General features: G+C 38.2%; 1 protein-coding gene across 4 annotated transcripts in view; it reads left to right on the top strand.

Annotated features, from left to right (window-relative positions):
* Positions 1-14,147, top strand: part of tjp2a (tight junction protein 2a (zona occludens 2)) — a 70,031-nt gene that overhangs the window by 14,860 nt on the left and 41,024 nt on the right. For 2 of the 4 annotated variants that reach the window (XM_061800598.1, XM_061800597.1), the window contains one exon: positions 7,890-8,019. The exons of 1 other annotated variant lie outside the window; for it this stretch is intronic. In XM_061800598.1, the coding sequence (XP_061656582.1) occupies positions 8,014-8,019 (6 nt within the window). In that variant the 5' untranslated portion in view covers positions 7,890-8,013. Of the gene's footprint in view, positions 1-7,889; positions 8,020-10,423; positions 10,687-14,147 lie in introns of those variants that run through there. One more of the 4 variants, XM_061800596.1, reaches the window with a different exon arrangement.

Below are 14,147 nucleotides of genomic sequence, written 5' to 3'. Positions count from 1 at the left end.
TTAAACATGCTTAAGCCCTCTCAGCACACAGACAATGAATGGGATGGTCAAGGCTATCAGACACTTTGCCAAGTGCAGTATGAAGAGGCATTTAGACTCCAAATGACACACACAAAGACACAAAGGAAATTCAACTTTTTTCACCATAATCACAGTGACACACGTTATTCAGCCAGTAGTTGACTACAGCGAACGGATTTGATTGACCGATGAAGGCCTCATCTCCAGCCTTCTACAGACATTCCCTCACAGTCCTGAAGCTCTGGGGTGGGCTTTTATTTTATGATTTCAGATCCTTATTTTCCATGCATGAGATATATATTTTTTACATTTATCCATCAATCTTACGGACAGCTTATCCCTACTAAGGTCACTGATGTGCTGAAGCCTTTCCCAACTGACTGAGAGAGGTCTAGTACACCCTGAAAGGGTCACCATCACCGGGCACATATAAACAACCATTCACAGTCACGTTAAGGGGGATTTAGAGTCTCAAGTTAATCTACCAAGCATGTTTTTGGAATGTGGGAGGAAACTGGAGTACCAGGAAATCCATCCAGGAACGTGGAGAACATGCAAACTCCGGGGCTAAATTTGATCCTGGGTCCTCAAAACTGCGAGGCAGATGTGCTAACCAGTTGCTCGTCGTGCTGCAACATAGCTGTAGTCTGTTTTAATTTATTTTTAATTATTTCAATTTATATCAAAAACAAACGTGATTGAATAATTATGCAGTAATATTATTATAACAATGGCATAAATGTGAGATCGCCACGTATTTTGATGCTCCCTGTAATGACAAATCCAGGACATGCAACCTAATTCAAATTTGACAGGATTTAAAATTCTGCAAAGTAACACCTTTTTGAATTTAAAGGAATAGTCCGCTGAACAATGAAAAGCCTTAAGGAAGGTTCGGTGGCATATTCTGCCCAGTAAGAAAAAGAAACATTTAAGGACCCAGTGGCTAGCGAAGTGTGGTCACCCTGAGCCGTACGACATATGTTCAGGTGTATTTGCACATTTATTTAAGACCAACACTTGTAGAGTACAATAAGTCTTGAAATCTTTTAAATAACATTGTTATGATGTTGCTAACCAGTGATGACAAAATTACGTCTTACCATTAATGCGACTTCTTGTGCTTTCATACGTCATGCAGGCATTGAGACTTCCATCCGTTCTTCGTTACCGTAAATCAATTTGATTTGCTATTATGATGGTACGATGGTGAACAGTTCTTGCCGACAATGGCATGTCTTTTATTCGTTTGATTATCTTGTCTATGCGAAGTTGGCAAAATGTTGATTGGCAACATTGAGTACGAATGCTTTGGCATATTCCCCATCTGTGAATTTAAACACAGATGGGGAATATGCCAGAACACAGCAGAACCCTCCCTCTCCACAAAGGCTGTCCGTTGTTGTTTTTTCTTTGAGCAACCTTTGTCAAACGTTTCCGTAATTATTGTTCCACATAATCGGCGTTCGACCGTTCTGCACCTTTGGTTATTTAGTGAGTCAGACTCTGCGTCATTCCCGTCCGAAAATCCATCCAAATATTCACCAGTATTTGCAGCCACAGGTTCAAATCCGTATGGACGTATTCCTCCATCTTCCCGATCAACCGATTTCTTCAGCAGATTAGGATAAATCCGAGAAATCAGGGCTATCCGTGATTGTGTTTGGGCAGAGGAGGGACACATGAGATGTCACTTCCTGTTTTTTTCAATTCATGTGAATCGCCAAAATAGCAGAACCTATGAAAATTCCTAATTACAGATAAAAACACCATTAAATTATATTGGATTAACCTCACATTTTCAAGGTTTAGTACATATGACATGACCTATCGAATCAAGGCTTTTCATTGTTCATCAGACTAGTCCTTTAAAAAAAAAAAGTCCAAAAATGGATGGAAAAAAAAGAAAGCACTGAGGCTAGCTTTTTTTTAATCAGCCAAAAAAAAAAGTATACAGAGAATAGCCAGATTTTGTTGTGGGTTCTCTGCTGAATCATCCCATGATATATAAAACCTGCTTTAATTTGGTCATGTGGCATTAACTATTGCATTATGACTTAAAGCAAATAAACCAGTACCGGTCCATGGAGCAATTGGTACCGGGCCGCCGAAGAAATAATCAATTTGTTCTGTTGTATTCATTATCAAAGTCTGAACAATATTTTATTTTGAAAAATGACCGGATTCTGTCAGGGTGTTGTGGTCGCCAACAGAGCAAAATGAGGCAGAGGGGAGAGGAGATGGTTCAAACTGAACAATTTATTCAATCAGTTTAAAAATTGAGTAAAATAATTTTTTAAAAATTCAACTGTGTAGATACATATAAATAAAAGAAAAAGAAATGTGGAATTCCTGGTTCTTGTTCTTTATTTTTCCACGTGTATTTTTATTTTTATTTTATTAATGCCATTATAATTTATGATCATGTTTATTATATTCTATTTTCAATGCAAACAATATTCAATACAATTAATCTAACATAACCCCGCGGTCTGCGGTAAAAATTGTAAAGCATTGACTGGTCTACAGTGATGAAAAGGTTGGGGGCCGCTGACTTAAAGGAATTATGTATATAATCTTAAAACAAGGTGGAACATGGGACAACTGGTTAACACATTTGCCTCAGTTCTGGGGACCAGGATTCAAATCTCAACTTATCTGTGTGGAGTTTACAAGTTTTTGCCTTGCTTGGACGGTTTTTTTTTCTGGGTAGATGCATGGTAAATTGATGGAAAACTTTACATTGCCCATACAGTGAAGAAAATAAGTATTTGAACACCCTGCTATATTGCAACTTCTCCCACTTGGAAATCATGGGGGGTCTGAAATTTTCATCATAGGTGCATGTCAACTGTGAGAGAGATGATCTAAAATGAAAAATCCAAAAATCACAATGTATTATTTTTTAACAATTTATTTGTGTGATACAGCTGCAAATAAGTATTTAAACACCTGAAAAAACCAATGTTAATATTTGGTAGAGTGGCCTTTGTTTGCAATTACCGAGGTCAAACATTTCCCGTAGTTGTTCACCAGGTTTGCACACACTGCAGGAGGGATTTTGGCCCACTCCAACACACACATCTTCTCTAGATCAAACAGATTTCTGGGCTGTCGCTGAGAAACACAGATTTTTAGCTCTCTCCAAAGATTTTCTATTGGGTTTAGGTCTGGAGACTGGCTAGCCCACGCCAGAACCGTGATATGCTTCTTACGGAGCCACTCCTTGGTTTTCCTAGCTGTGTGTTTCGGGTCATTGTCATGTTGAAAGACCCAGCCACGACCCATATTCAATGCTCTGACTGAGGGAAAGAGGTTGTTCCCCAAAATCTCACAATACATGGCCACGCGCATCCTCTCCTTAATACAGTGCAGTCGTCCTGTCCCATGTGCAGAAAAACAGCCGCAAAGCATGATACTACCATCCCCATGCTTCACAGTAGGGATGGTGTTATCGGGATGGAGCTCATCATTCAACAGGTATCTTTATGCAGCTAACGACCACACACAAATGCATCTAATTCAGAATAATACATGGAGTGGAGGTGGACTGTTAAAGGCGGACTAACAGGTCTTTGAGGGATAGAATTCTAGCTGATAGACAAGTTTTCAAATACTTATTTGCAGCTGTTTCACACAAATAAATTGTTAAAAAAAATCATACATTGTGATTTCTGGATTTTTCTTTTAGATTATCTCCCTCACAGTGGATATGCACGTACAATGAAAATTTCAGACCCTTCCATTATTTCTAAGTGGGAGAACTTGCAATATAGCAGAGTGTTCAAATACTTATTTTCTTCACTGTAGGTGCGAATATGAGTTGTCTCTGTGTGCCCTGCAATTGGTTGGCAACCGGTTCAGAGTGTATCATGCCTCTCTCCCAAAGTCACATGTAATAGGCTGCAGCCACAGCGACCCACATGAGAAGTGGTCTGTAAAATACCTGATGAATCTTAAAATACCTAAATAATTTCATTGTGTTACATATGGATCGCTCCTGCGTTTGTAATGACAAGTCATTACTGTAATTTCTCGTGTACAATCCACACCCCCGAGATTGACCTCAACATTCTGGAAAAACCTTATCCTATGTAAGTATATATGAATATATCTATACTTTAAACATTAAGTTTTAGCTGTATTTTGTTAGTTTTTTCAAATATTTTTTTTTTAACTTGAGCACTTTATTTTAACACATTTGCTCTCATTTTGAAATTTACAGCCCTGCTTTATAGTAAATATAAACACAGTTGTGCTTATATATTTCAATAGACGAGAATTTGTAAGAGCTGTACAATTCTTTGAAGAATGGACTAAGTGAAACACGTAATTTTATTTTAATGGGATTCAAATTAAACTGTCAAGCATTTCAGAAAAGCATTACAAACAAAACATAACCATAAATAAATGTATTTTTGTCGTTGTTCAGTCATCACTTATATTAAAAACTAAATAAAAATACATTTTGCCTGGGTTTATAAGATTTTGGGCACAACTGTACATATGCAATCATGTGCACCTCTGTCATAGTGGAATGAAAGTTTAGGGTACACACTTTTTATAACCTTTGGGTGCCGATGGCATATTAGAATGAAAGTGTACAGCTTTTTCATAACCTCCAGTCAGGGGTCAGGAACCTATGGCTCGCGAGCCATACCTGACATACTGTACATGTGATTTCTGTCATGCATAGAAGTTTTGCCCTAGAGGGGTTGCCATAGTTTAGTGTTTACAGTGTTTAGTGTCCACAGGCGCAGAAGGGTGTAACGCCGATCGTATCAGAACAACTATTTATGGAAAAGCTTTTGACAAAGGTCTCTCAAAGAAAAAATATGAGTACCACCGAAGTTTTCAACAAGAATGGACAGCCTTTGTGGAGAGGGAGGGTTCTGCTGTGTGTTTAAATTCACAGATGGGTAGTATGCCAAAGCATTCGTATTCGACGTTGCCAATAACCTTTTGCCGACTTCACATAAAAACAAGATGATCAAACGAATAAAAGACATGCCTTTGTAGGCAACAGCTGTTCACCATCGTACCAGCATGATGGCAAATCAAATGTAATTACGTTCACGATGAACGGATGGAGTTTTAACGCCAGCATGAAGCTTAATCTGACGATGTATGAACTCCAAAGCTATCAGAAAAACCGTGCAGTACTAGCTCTCGTACTAATGGTACGAAAGCTACTTTTTGCATCATTAGTGAGCAACAACGTAACAATGTTATTTAAAATCATTCAGAGGTTTATTGTACTTTAAAAGTGTTGGTCTTACATAAATGCCTAAATACACCTGTACTTAGTTTTTAAAATACTGTATGGCTCTTTTGATATTACAGTTTAAAATATTTGGCCTTTATGGCTCTCAATCAAAAAGGTTCCTGACCCCTGCTCATGATGGTGGCATACATTTATAAAATGATTTTTTTCCTGATATACTTATAATGTGCACTTTTTTGACAATTTGAGGGAAAAATAAAAATGTGCATTGTACGTACATGTGAAATTAAGGTTTGTGATTAAGAAACAAATGGTAGTCCTCCTTGAATCTATTGTGCTCCACATAAAACATTACTCCAGGTATTATCCAGAAATAGAGCCTTAGATCTGTCAAATGGAGCGGTGCCATAAGCTCTACCACCCATCTCTGACCACCTACCTCCAACATGCTGCAACATGTTTCCAAAAGCCGCAAAATTGGCCACATTAAGCTGCTTCCTTATGTTTGGCAATGTTAAAAAGTAAGTCAAATCACTAAACTAAATTTCCCTTCCGTCTCCATGTACCTTCTTTAAGTCAGGAAAAAGTATACTTCAGAAAATGTAGAAGGCTTTAGAAGCCTCCATCAGCCAGTTTGACACAACTCTTAAGATGGCCAGTTTCATGTGTGGAGTTGTATTAAAATGAAAACAATCCAACAACAAAATATTTAAACAACAAACATGTTTACAGCATTTTGTTGATTGATCGTATCATTGCTGGTATTCAGGGACATCTTGCAAGAAGATACTCGCATACCAACATTTCTTTCCTCAGCACCAACTAACAATATGATCAAGATGTTAACTAGTTAATTTGTGGACTAGAAATGTCTACCCCTTCCTCATGCTTTGACAAGTCTGCTATGCATGTGGAAACACAGCAGGTTCTATTATGAGTTTCGTGTTTCCATGCCTACAAAACAATGTTGCCATATCAGTCTGGAATCATGTTGGTTGTTGGATTGCATGAGAAATCAGCTCAGCTCAACTTGGAGCGCACAGGTTTAGACCTGTTTTGATTGGACATGCTGATCACTGTCACTGCTAGTGAAAATGTAATCTTAAAGGATTTGTCACAAATATTAAGTCTTTTCCAATTTAATCTACTGTATCTGCTTTGTTTCAAATAATATCTTTTAAATTGTGTTCCAGCGTCAGATTTAAATACCTGGCAATAAGAACCTGAACTCTTGAGCTATTTTTTTCATCATCTTTGGTATTAAACTCAATTGTTTTTTTTTTGATGTAAAGCCCCAAAAAGTTTTCAGTTTTGACTTGGTACTTGCTAACAGTTGCAAACAATGTTATATCTTTGTACATTTTGTGCAGAGATGTGTTTTTACAAAGACGTAGCCTTGGCTAATAGTGTTCTTTTTTAATGTCTTAAACTGAAAAAAAAAACAGGTGCGGTTCTTTTCAATATATTTTTATTTATTTATAAACATTCTGCTTGGTGTGAAGATATCCGTGTTTAATATGTCTGACCGAATGTAGATTTTCTCTGGTGTCATGTTACTGGTTAAAACCATTCTGACAGTTTTCAAAAAGTTTTTATTCCATCTGTATTCTTTTACTATATTCTTGTCTGTATAGAAATACTGATTTAAGGTCCAAACACAGTGTCCCCTGAATGTATTAGTAATAAATATACTATATATAAATGATCTCCTGAAACATTTTCTATAATCCCATCAGGGCAAGATAAGGGACGTAAAAGCAGAAACCTCACTTCATCGATTTAGTTTTGCTTTGAAAAAGCATTTGACAAGGAAATAATTCAAAACAAATTTTGCGTTTTTGGTTTTCATTTGCTTTCTTTCTCCTGATACCAGACATGATTTGAAACATTCATTGAGGAGCATTAACTTGGATTCACCTCTGCAATGATAAAAAAATAAATTAATTCTATACGGGGGATAACATCCTACCTCTTAGGAAAATTTCTTTTTTTATTAAAATGTACTGTATGTACATGATTCTTAATAAATTAAAAAAATATTATTGGCTTGGAAGAGCATACCTCAAGTCAAAAGTTTCCAATTTCTGGGTAAATACTGGTAACTGATTTTACATGAATGTGCGTCCTGTCTCTGGAAATGTTTTGCGTGATTGACACGGATTACCTTCTCCACCGAGCTCCTTTCGTGCCATACGCACAACACTGTAAAAACAATTGCACACTTGTTTCTTCCAAGGAATTAAAGTCATTCATCACTGTTTTAAAAAAAATTGCTGCTATAGGGATCAGATAATTCGCTAACTATAGTGATCAAATTGCAAATTTGGCAACAGGTAAACTAGCTACTCTCCGTTTGCAACCATGACGTCAATGTAAGCAGTGCACCTTGGCAAATTCATCAGTTAAATCGATTAATCGCTTGGCCCTCGCTCTTGAATAATATGCCGCTTATTAAATTCGTACAGGCATATAATATACTGTGTGGGGTGATTGAATATGACTATATGAGTTTTAGATTGTAATTCCTGAACCAATACTGTATACTTTTTGCTCACTTTTTTTTGTGAATTTTGTCAACTCTTGTCAGCCATGTAATGTTATAATGTAATGTAAAGTCACAAGTCATGTGATTTTTCTCTCACAGGGATCAGCCTGGATCTGACCAGACCACTACTGCTCTTTTTAAATCCAACCGCAAGTTCTGCTGGTCCCGAGAAGCCCATTATTTGTATCTTCGTCGCCTCTCTTCGCGCAGCTATTCAGCTATTATGATGGTACGTTGATTTTAAATAGTGGAAGTTGATGGTGGTGAGTCAAATGGCTTCTTGTCTGGTCTAAATGTTTGGTAAAGACGCTTGAAGTATGTTCAACTGTTGGCTCTGATTCTTCTTCGACCTATGATATAAGAAATTTATAATGTCACTCTGAAACAGGGGTCTCAAACTGGTGTCCCGGGGCCATTTGTGGCCTGTAAGAAAATATTTTGTGGCCCCCACCTTAATATGAAAGCTTAATGTGAGTGCACCCCTCAAGTTTTTTATGAATGGGACTTTCACAGTGTAGTGTGCGTAGCTGATGAACCTACGGATCAGGTTGGGGTAAATGGCTCTCTGGGTCGTGACATCGATACAAGCAGAGAAACATTTTTCATTGAGTGAAATTTACATCAGCGTTGCCATGGAGAGTTTTCTGACTACTTTTGCACACAAAACACCAGTGTCCTTGCTCATCTGATTTTGTTAAAATATAAGAAATACATTTGAGAAGATTGGATTATTTTTTTTTTTTTTTAAATTTAATTTCTATTGCGTGCATATGCATCCGCGTCCCAGCCTTAGCCAGATTCTGGCTCTACCGGCCCCAAGGTAAATTGAGTTTGAGACTCCAGCTCTATAGCAAACAGTATATGGAGTTATTGTCTGCCTGCCACTTGTGCAATTTGGACTAACAGTCTGGTCCTTATAGATGTATTATTTATGCATGTTTTTTTTTATTCAATCAATTCACACTAAAAAATCCATGCATTTATTTGCTTTTTTTACTTGCATCCTAGAGGAGATGGAGAACGATGACTCTGCTCTCAAAATGTGAAGTGAAATGAGAGTGATTACTAAATAGGACAGCAGAATTTAACCAGTCTTTCTGCATGCGTGACCCATTAACAGACAAAATAGCATCTATTTTAAAACTATAGTTGTTTAGCAGACGTGTATGACAAACAACATGCACAAGAGAATTACTGTACGATCTGCACAACCTGTATGTGAAGGGATGTATAGTGTACTTTAATTGGTGGAGATAATTTTGGGTGTGTTTTCATGATTATATCCAATGGTGGTTGTACATCTTGATTGGGACGGTCACAGTATTTTGGGGGCACACAACCCTTAGTATACCCCACCCCCACCCGCCCAGCCTCTGATTGTGTGATCATCGTTACTGTGTTGTTATATTTTAATCCCACATCCAACTGTCTGCATGTCGAAGTGCCCTTGGGCGAGACAATGAACCCTGTTTTTATATTTGCTCCATTAGTTTAGGTTTTTTTATGCACTCGATTACATCTGATGCCCTTGTCAAAGTGCTATTTAAATACAGTAATGCTGAGTTGAGTATTTGGTCCAAAACAAAACAGATCCTTCTCGGCACACTGCTTTTTATAAGAGTTTGGTTGGCTCAGTATTCCCCAGTCTTCCTGTCCTTTATTTGAACCAAATCCTATATGTGACCCCCTCCTGCATGCTGAATTATGCCAGCCTCTGCCTGGAGAGTTCATTGTTTTTTCTGTCTGACTAATTCTTGAGGCTGGAGAAGCTGATCTGCATTTTACTGGAGTAATTTAATCTCTATGTGCTGACTAATTGTTAAACTATCCTGTTAGAGCCAGGTGGTGTTTGTGTGCTTGGCCTGTTGCAAAAGATACTGTAATACTGAAACACAAGCGCATACAATGTAACATCAATAGGCTATTGTGGGGCTGCTGCACAAAGTAATCTATTTTATCGAGACTGATGCCTCTTTGACTTTTGGATTCTATCTGCATTTTTCACATATCCTTGTGTGCTTTCTTTCAATGTCTCCTTGTTATTGTTTGGGTCTATGTGACCTGCCCAATTTGGATGACCTTAACCTCATCCAAACGCTGTTAAAATAATTTGGAACTGGGTTGCTATTATTCTACTTATTCATAAATGTTCTTTTAAAAAGGAACCAAATCCTAATGGAGCAAGGCTCCAAAAATGTCCCAATTGTGAAGGATGTTATCATAACATTGTAATCGACAAACACACAAATTTTCTATAGTTTCCGCTAAATAAACCCGAGACTTTAATTTGTTGCCCTCGGTTGGTCACTGTGTTTGTATGTGTTATTTGCAGTACAGTACAGTACAGTACTTACTGCTTGTTTGTGCTGCTTGTCTGGAAGGTTCACAGCAGGTTGCCTTTAAATCCATGTGAATTTTGGACTGATCCATCACGGTGGTATTTAACGCGTAAACACTTGAAACAATTGGTCATCGGTTTTCCGCTTTTCCTAATTTAGATAATCACCTTAGTCTGTGTTTATTCTAAAATATAGCAGACATGTAAAACAATGAATTAACATTGTTGTAACATTGGACCATTCAGTTTTATTTTGTTACGGCCTCCTCGCTCCCTGTCATTTGGTATCGTCTGTCCCGAGCCCAGCGAGCGTACTCGGCGCTACTTTTTGCTTGACTGCGTTAACTTTTTCTTTATTTATTTATTTCCAGTCGCAGAATGTAACTTGGCAGAGGCGTTTTCATTTTTTTTTTAAGATTAAAATCCTTTCGTCTTAAAGTAGTCGAATTGTGTGTTGACGCACTGATTGGGAAATCTTAAGCCATTGCTAAGTGCGTGATGCCTGTGAACGGAGGGGGTTTGCTCTCGCTGAGCAGATATGCTACTCAATATATCAGAGTAAGTACTAAATACACCCGTGATGTTCATTTTAAAGCGCCGATGTATACATGTGTTCACATATTGGTCTAATAGTAGTGTTTCACAGTTACACCGCGTGTCATCGGTAAGAAACGCAAAGTCATACTGGGCGTTGTTGCACCTGCTGTGTACTACATTAATGTACTGTATTGAGTATGTGAGTGTTGAATGTACTGTGTACCGCCACGGGGATATTTAAGATGTACCAAATTACTGCTAAATGTCCAACATTTAGGTTGTGTGTAATTGTTGATCGTCCCAAAGACGTATAGCGTACGTATCGTGATCCTCTGCGCAATACATTTGTGCAATTTGAGTAGTCCGTCCAAATATTTGTCGTTCAACGGGACTGAAGGTTACGTTACACAATTTCGAACGTGTTGGTTGAACTAATGACACGACGAGCATCCTTACGTGCCCTACGCGTTCTCGCCAGCAGGGGGCATCCTCGCATAGTATTTTTCTCCATCACTGTTCCCTCCCATTTCATTTTCTTCTCAATAAATTGTAATGCCCTGTGCGGAGTGTATATCGAAAGTGTTTGATTGAAGATTTTGCCGAAGTTGGGAAAAATTGACCTGCAATTCTCCCCAGTAAGCGTTTGCTACGGTACAGTTAAGTTACATGACTGTGTCACACAGGCCTTGCGTCAGAAATGCATTTAATGGGAAAGAACTAACAAAACGGACCGAGCCTGTCAATAATTCTCACTGCTTGTTTTGATGCCATGCAGTTAAAGTGAATGGGTAGATATTGACGCTTATTACACTCTCAAAATGTTATGTCAGTCAGATGTTTAGTTGCGATGCTGTATTTGTCATCTTCTACTCATTTTCTCCGAGTAAACCTCACAATTTCTGTAATCCATTTACACAAACAGAGATTAAGACAGTAGACTTTATTCAGTGTTTGTAGGGACTGCTGTTCAAATACTTTCACTCTCGGTCATTTGGCTCCAAGTAGAATAGGCTCTTCTAAAATATTAAGATTTTAAAAGGTGACCCCTCTACTGTACCTTCCACTTGCCCATCATTAGAGGAGAATCGTCGTTACATAATAGCCTCAACTCTGGAACCTACTGCTTATCCTGCAAGCCAGCCTTCCAGCAGCCAAGACAGTCATAACACATCATAGAAGTGTGTTTGGTTGAACCATTTGCCAATTGCTTTTTCATTTGCAGTGAGGAAAATAAGTATTTGTACACCCTGCTATATTGCAAGTTCTCCCACTTAAAAATCATGGAGGGGGCTGAAATTGTCATCGTAGGTGCATGTCCAATGTGAGAGAGATAATCTAAAAAGAACAATCCAGAAATCACAATGTATGATTTTTTTTTTTAACGATTTATTTGTGTGATACAGCTGCGAATAAGTATTTGAACACCTGAGAAAATCAATGTTCATATTTGGTACAGTAGCCTTTGTTTGCCATTACAGAGGTCATATGTTGTTCACCAGGTTTGCACACAATGCAGGAGGGATTTTGGCCCATTCCTCTTCACAGATCTTTTCTATATCAGACAGATTTCTGGGCTGTCGCTGAGAAACACGGAGTTTCTGCTCCCTCCAAATACTTTCTCTTGGGTTGAGGTCTGGAGACTGGCCAGGCCACGCCAGAACCTTGATATGCTTCTTACGGAGCCACTCCTTGGTTTTCCTGGCTGTGTGCTTCGGGTCATTGTCATGTTGAAAGACCCAGCCACGACCCATCTTCATTGGTCTGACTGAGGGAAAGAGGTTGTTCCCTAAAATCTCACAATACATAGCCGCGGTCATCCTTTCCTTAATACAGTGCAGTTGTTCTGTCCCATGTGCAGAAAAACACCCCCAAAGCGTGATGCTACCACCCCCATGCTTCACAGTCGTGATGGTGTTCTTGGGATGGAACTCATCATTCGTCTTCCTCCAAACACGGTTAGTGGAATTATGACCAAAAAGTTAAATTTTGGTCTCATCTGACCACAAAACTTTCTCCCATGACTTCTCTGTATCATCCAAATGATCATTGGCAAATTTAACACGGGCTTTGACATGTGCTGGTTTAAGCAGAGAACCTTCCGTGCCATGCAGGATTTCAAACCATGATGTCTTGGTGTATTACCAACAGTCACCTTGGAAACGGTGGTCCCAGCTCTTTTCAGGTCATTGACCAAGTCCTGTCACGTAGTCCTGGGCTGATTCCTTTCTACGGCTCATCATTTCCAGCCGTGTGGAGTTCTACAATTTTGTCTCTGGTCTCTTTGGACAGCTTTCTTCTTGGCCATGTTACAAGTTTGAGTCTTACTGATTGTATGGAGTGGACAGGTGTCTTTAAGCAGCTAACAACCTCACACAGGTGCATCTGATTCAGGATAATACATGGAGTGAAGGTGGACTAACGGGTCTTTGAGGGTCAGAATTCTGGTTTATAGACAAGTGTTCAAATACTTATTTGCAACTGTATCACACAAATAAATCATTTAAAAAAATCATAGATTTTGATTTCTGGATTGTTCTTTTTCGATTATCTCTCCCACAGTGGACATGCACCTACAATGAAAATTTCAGACCCCTCCATGATTTCTAAGTGCGAGAACTTGCAATATAGCAGGGTGTTCAAATACTTATTTTCTTCACTGTAACTCTATCCTGTAGTCTTTCCGCTTATTCAGATTAAATTCCAACTGAATTGTTTTATCGACATAACTTTCTTCCATGGTCTATTGTTTTTCAATACTTTTGTTCAATCTTATCAAGCCCTCATTTACCATTTGTAAAATACTAAATGTATATTTTTTTCATTTGATGTAGAGCATTAAGATACAATTATTTGGTCCAAACTGTATCTCTGTTAATTAAGAAGATGATTACATTTTAGGTGACATTTAAAATAACAGAATTAAACATTTTTTCAATTAGATTTTTCTATTGACAATTGCTCGGAATGAAAAATGTTTATCCTTTACCGATAAAATATATTTATAGTTGCTATCACCGTTTGAAATAGTCATTACCATTATTACAGTATTTATTGTAAATTGTGTTATTTAGCTTTTCCCATCTGGTGCATGAGTCTGTTTGCATATGTCAATATTATACTCGCCGTGCCCCTAAGTGGCCACGGCACACACACCAGAAGGAACACCACAATTGCTGTTGAATTGAAGCAATATTTATGACAAAAAGAGTTTAATTTACATTCTATTTAAAGTATGTAGATTATGTATTTATAAGGTCTTATTGCTCATTAGAATATCTGCTACTAAAATATGTGGGTTTTGGGGGCGGCTGGAAGGGATTTCTATTCATTTTAGGGTGAGGGTTCTCTTGTTCGCCTGTCAGGTCCAGAAGAATGTAAAATCTGTATCCTTTTATGCCGTTTTCACGTGAGTGTGTTTCTTTGTATTGTGGATGGCTCAGTAGGTATTTGTCAGTAGAGTTGTCCAGTAGCCAAAGGGTAGC

This window comes from Syngnathoides biaculeatus, chromosome 17 (genome assembly GCF_019802595.1).
Source record: "Syngnathoides biaculeatus isolate LvHL_M chromosome 17, ASM1980259v1, whole genome shotgun sequence".
Taxonomy (NCBI): domain Eukaryota; kingdom Metazoa; phylum Chordata; class Actinopteri; order Syngnathiformes; family Syngnathidae; genus Syngnathoides; species Syngnathoides biaculeatus.
Note: the sequence above shows the minus strand (reverse complement) of the source record. Positions and strands in the feature narration are given on the sequence as shown.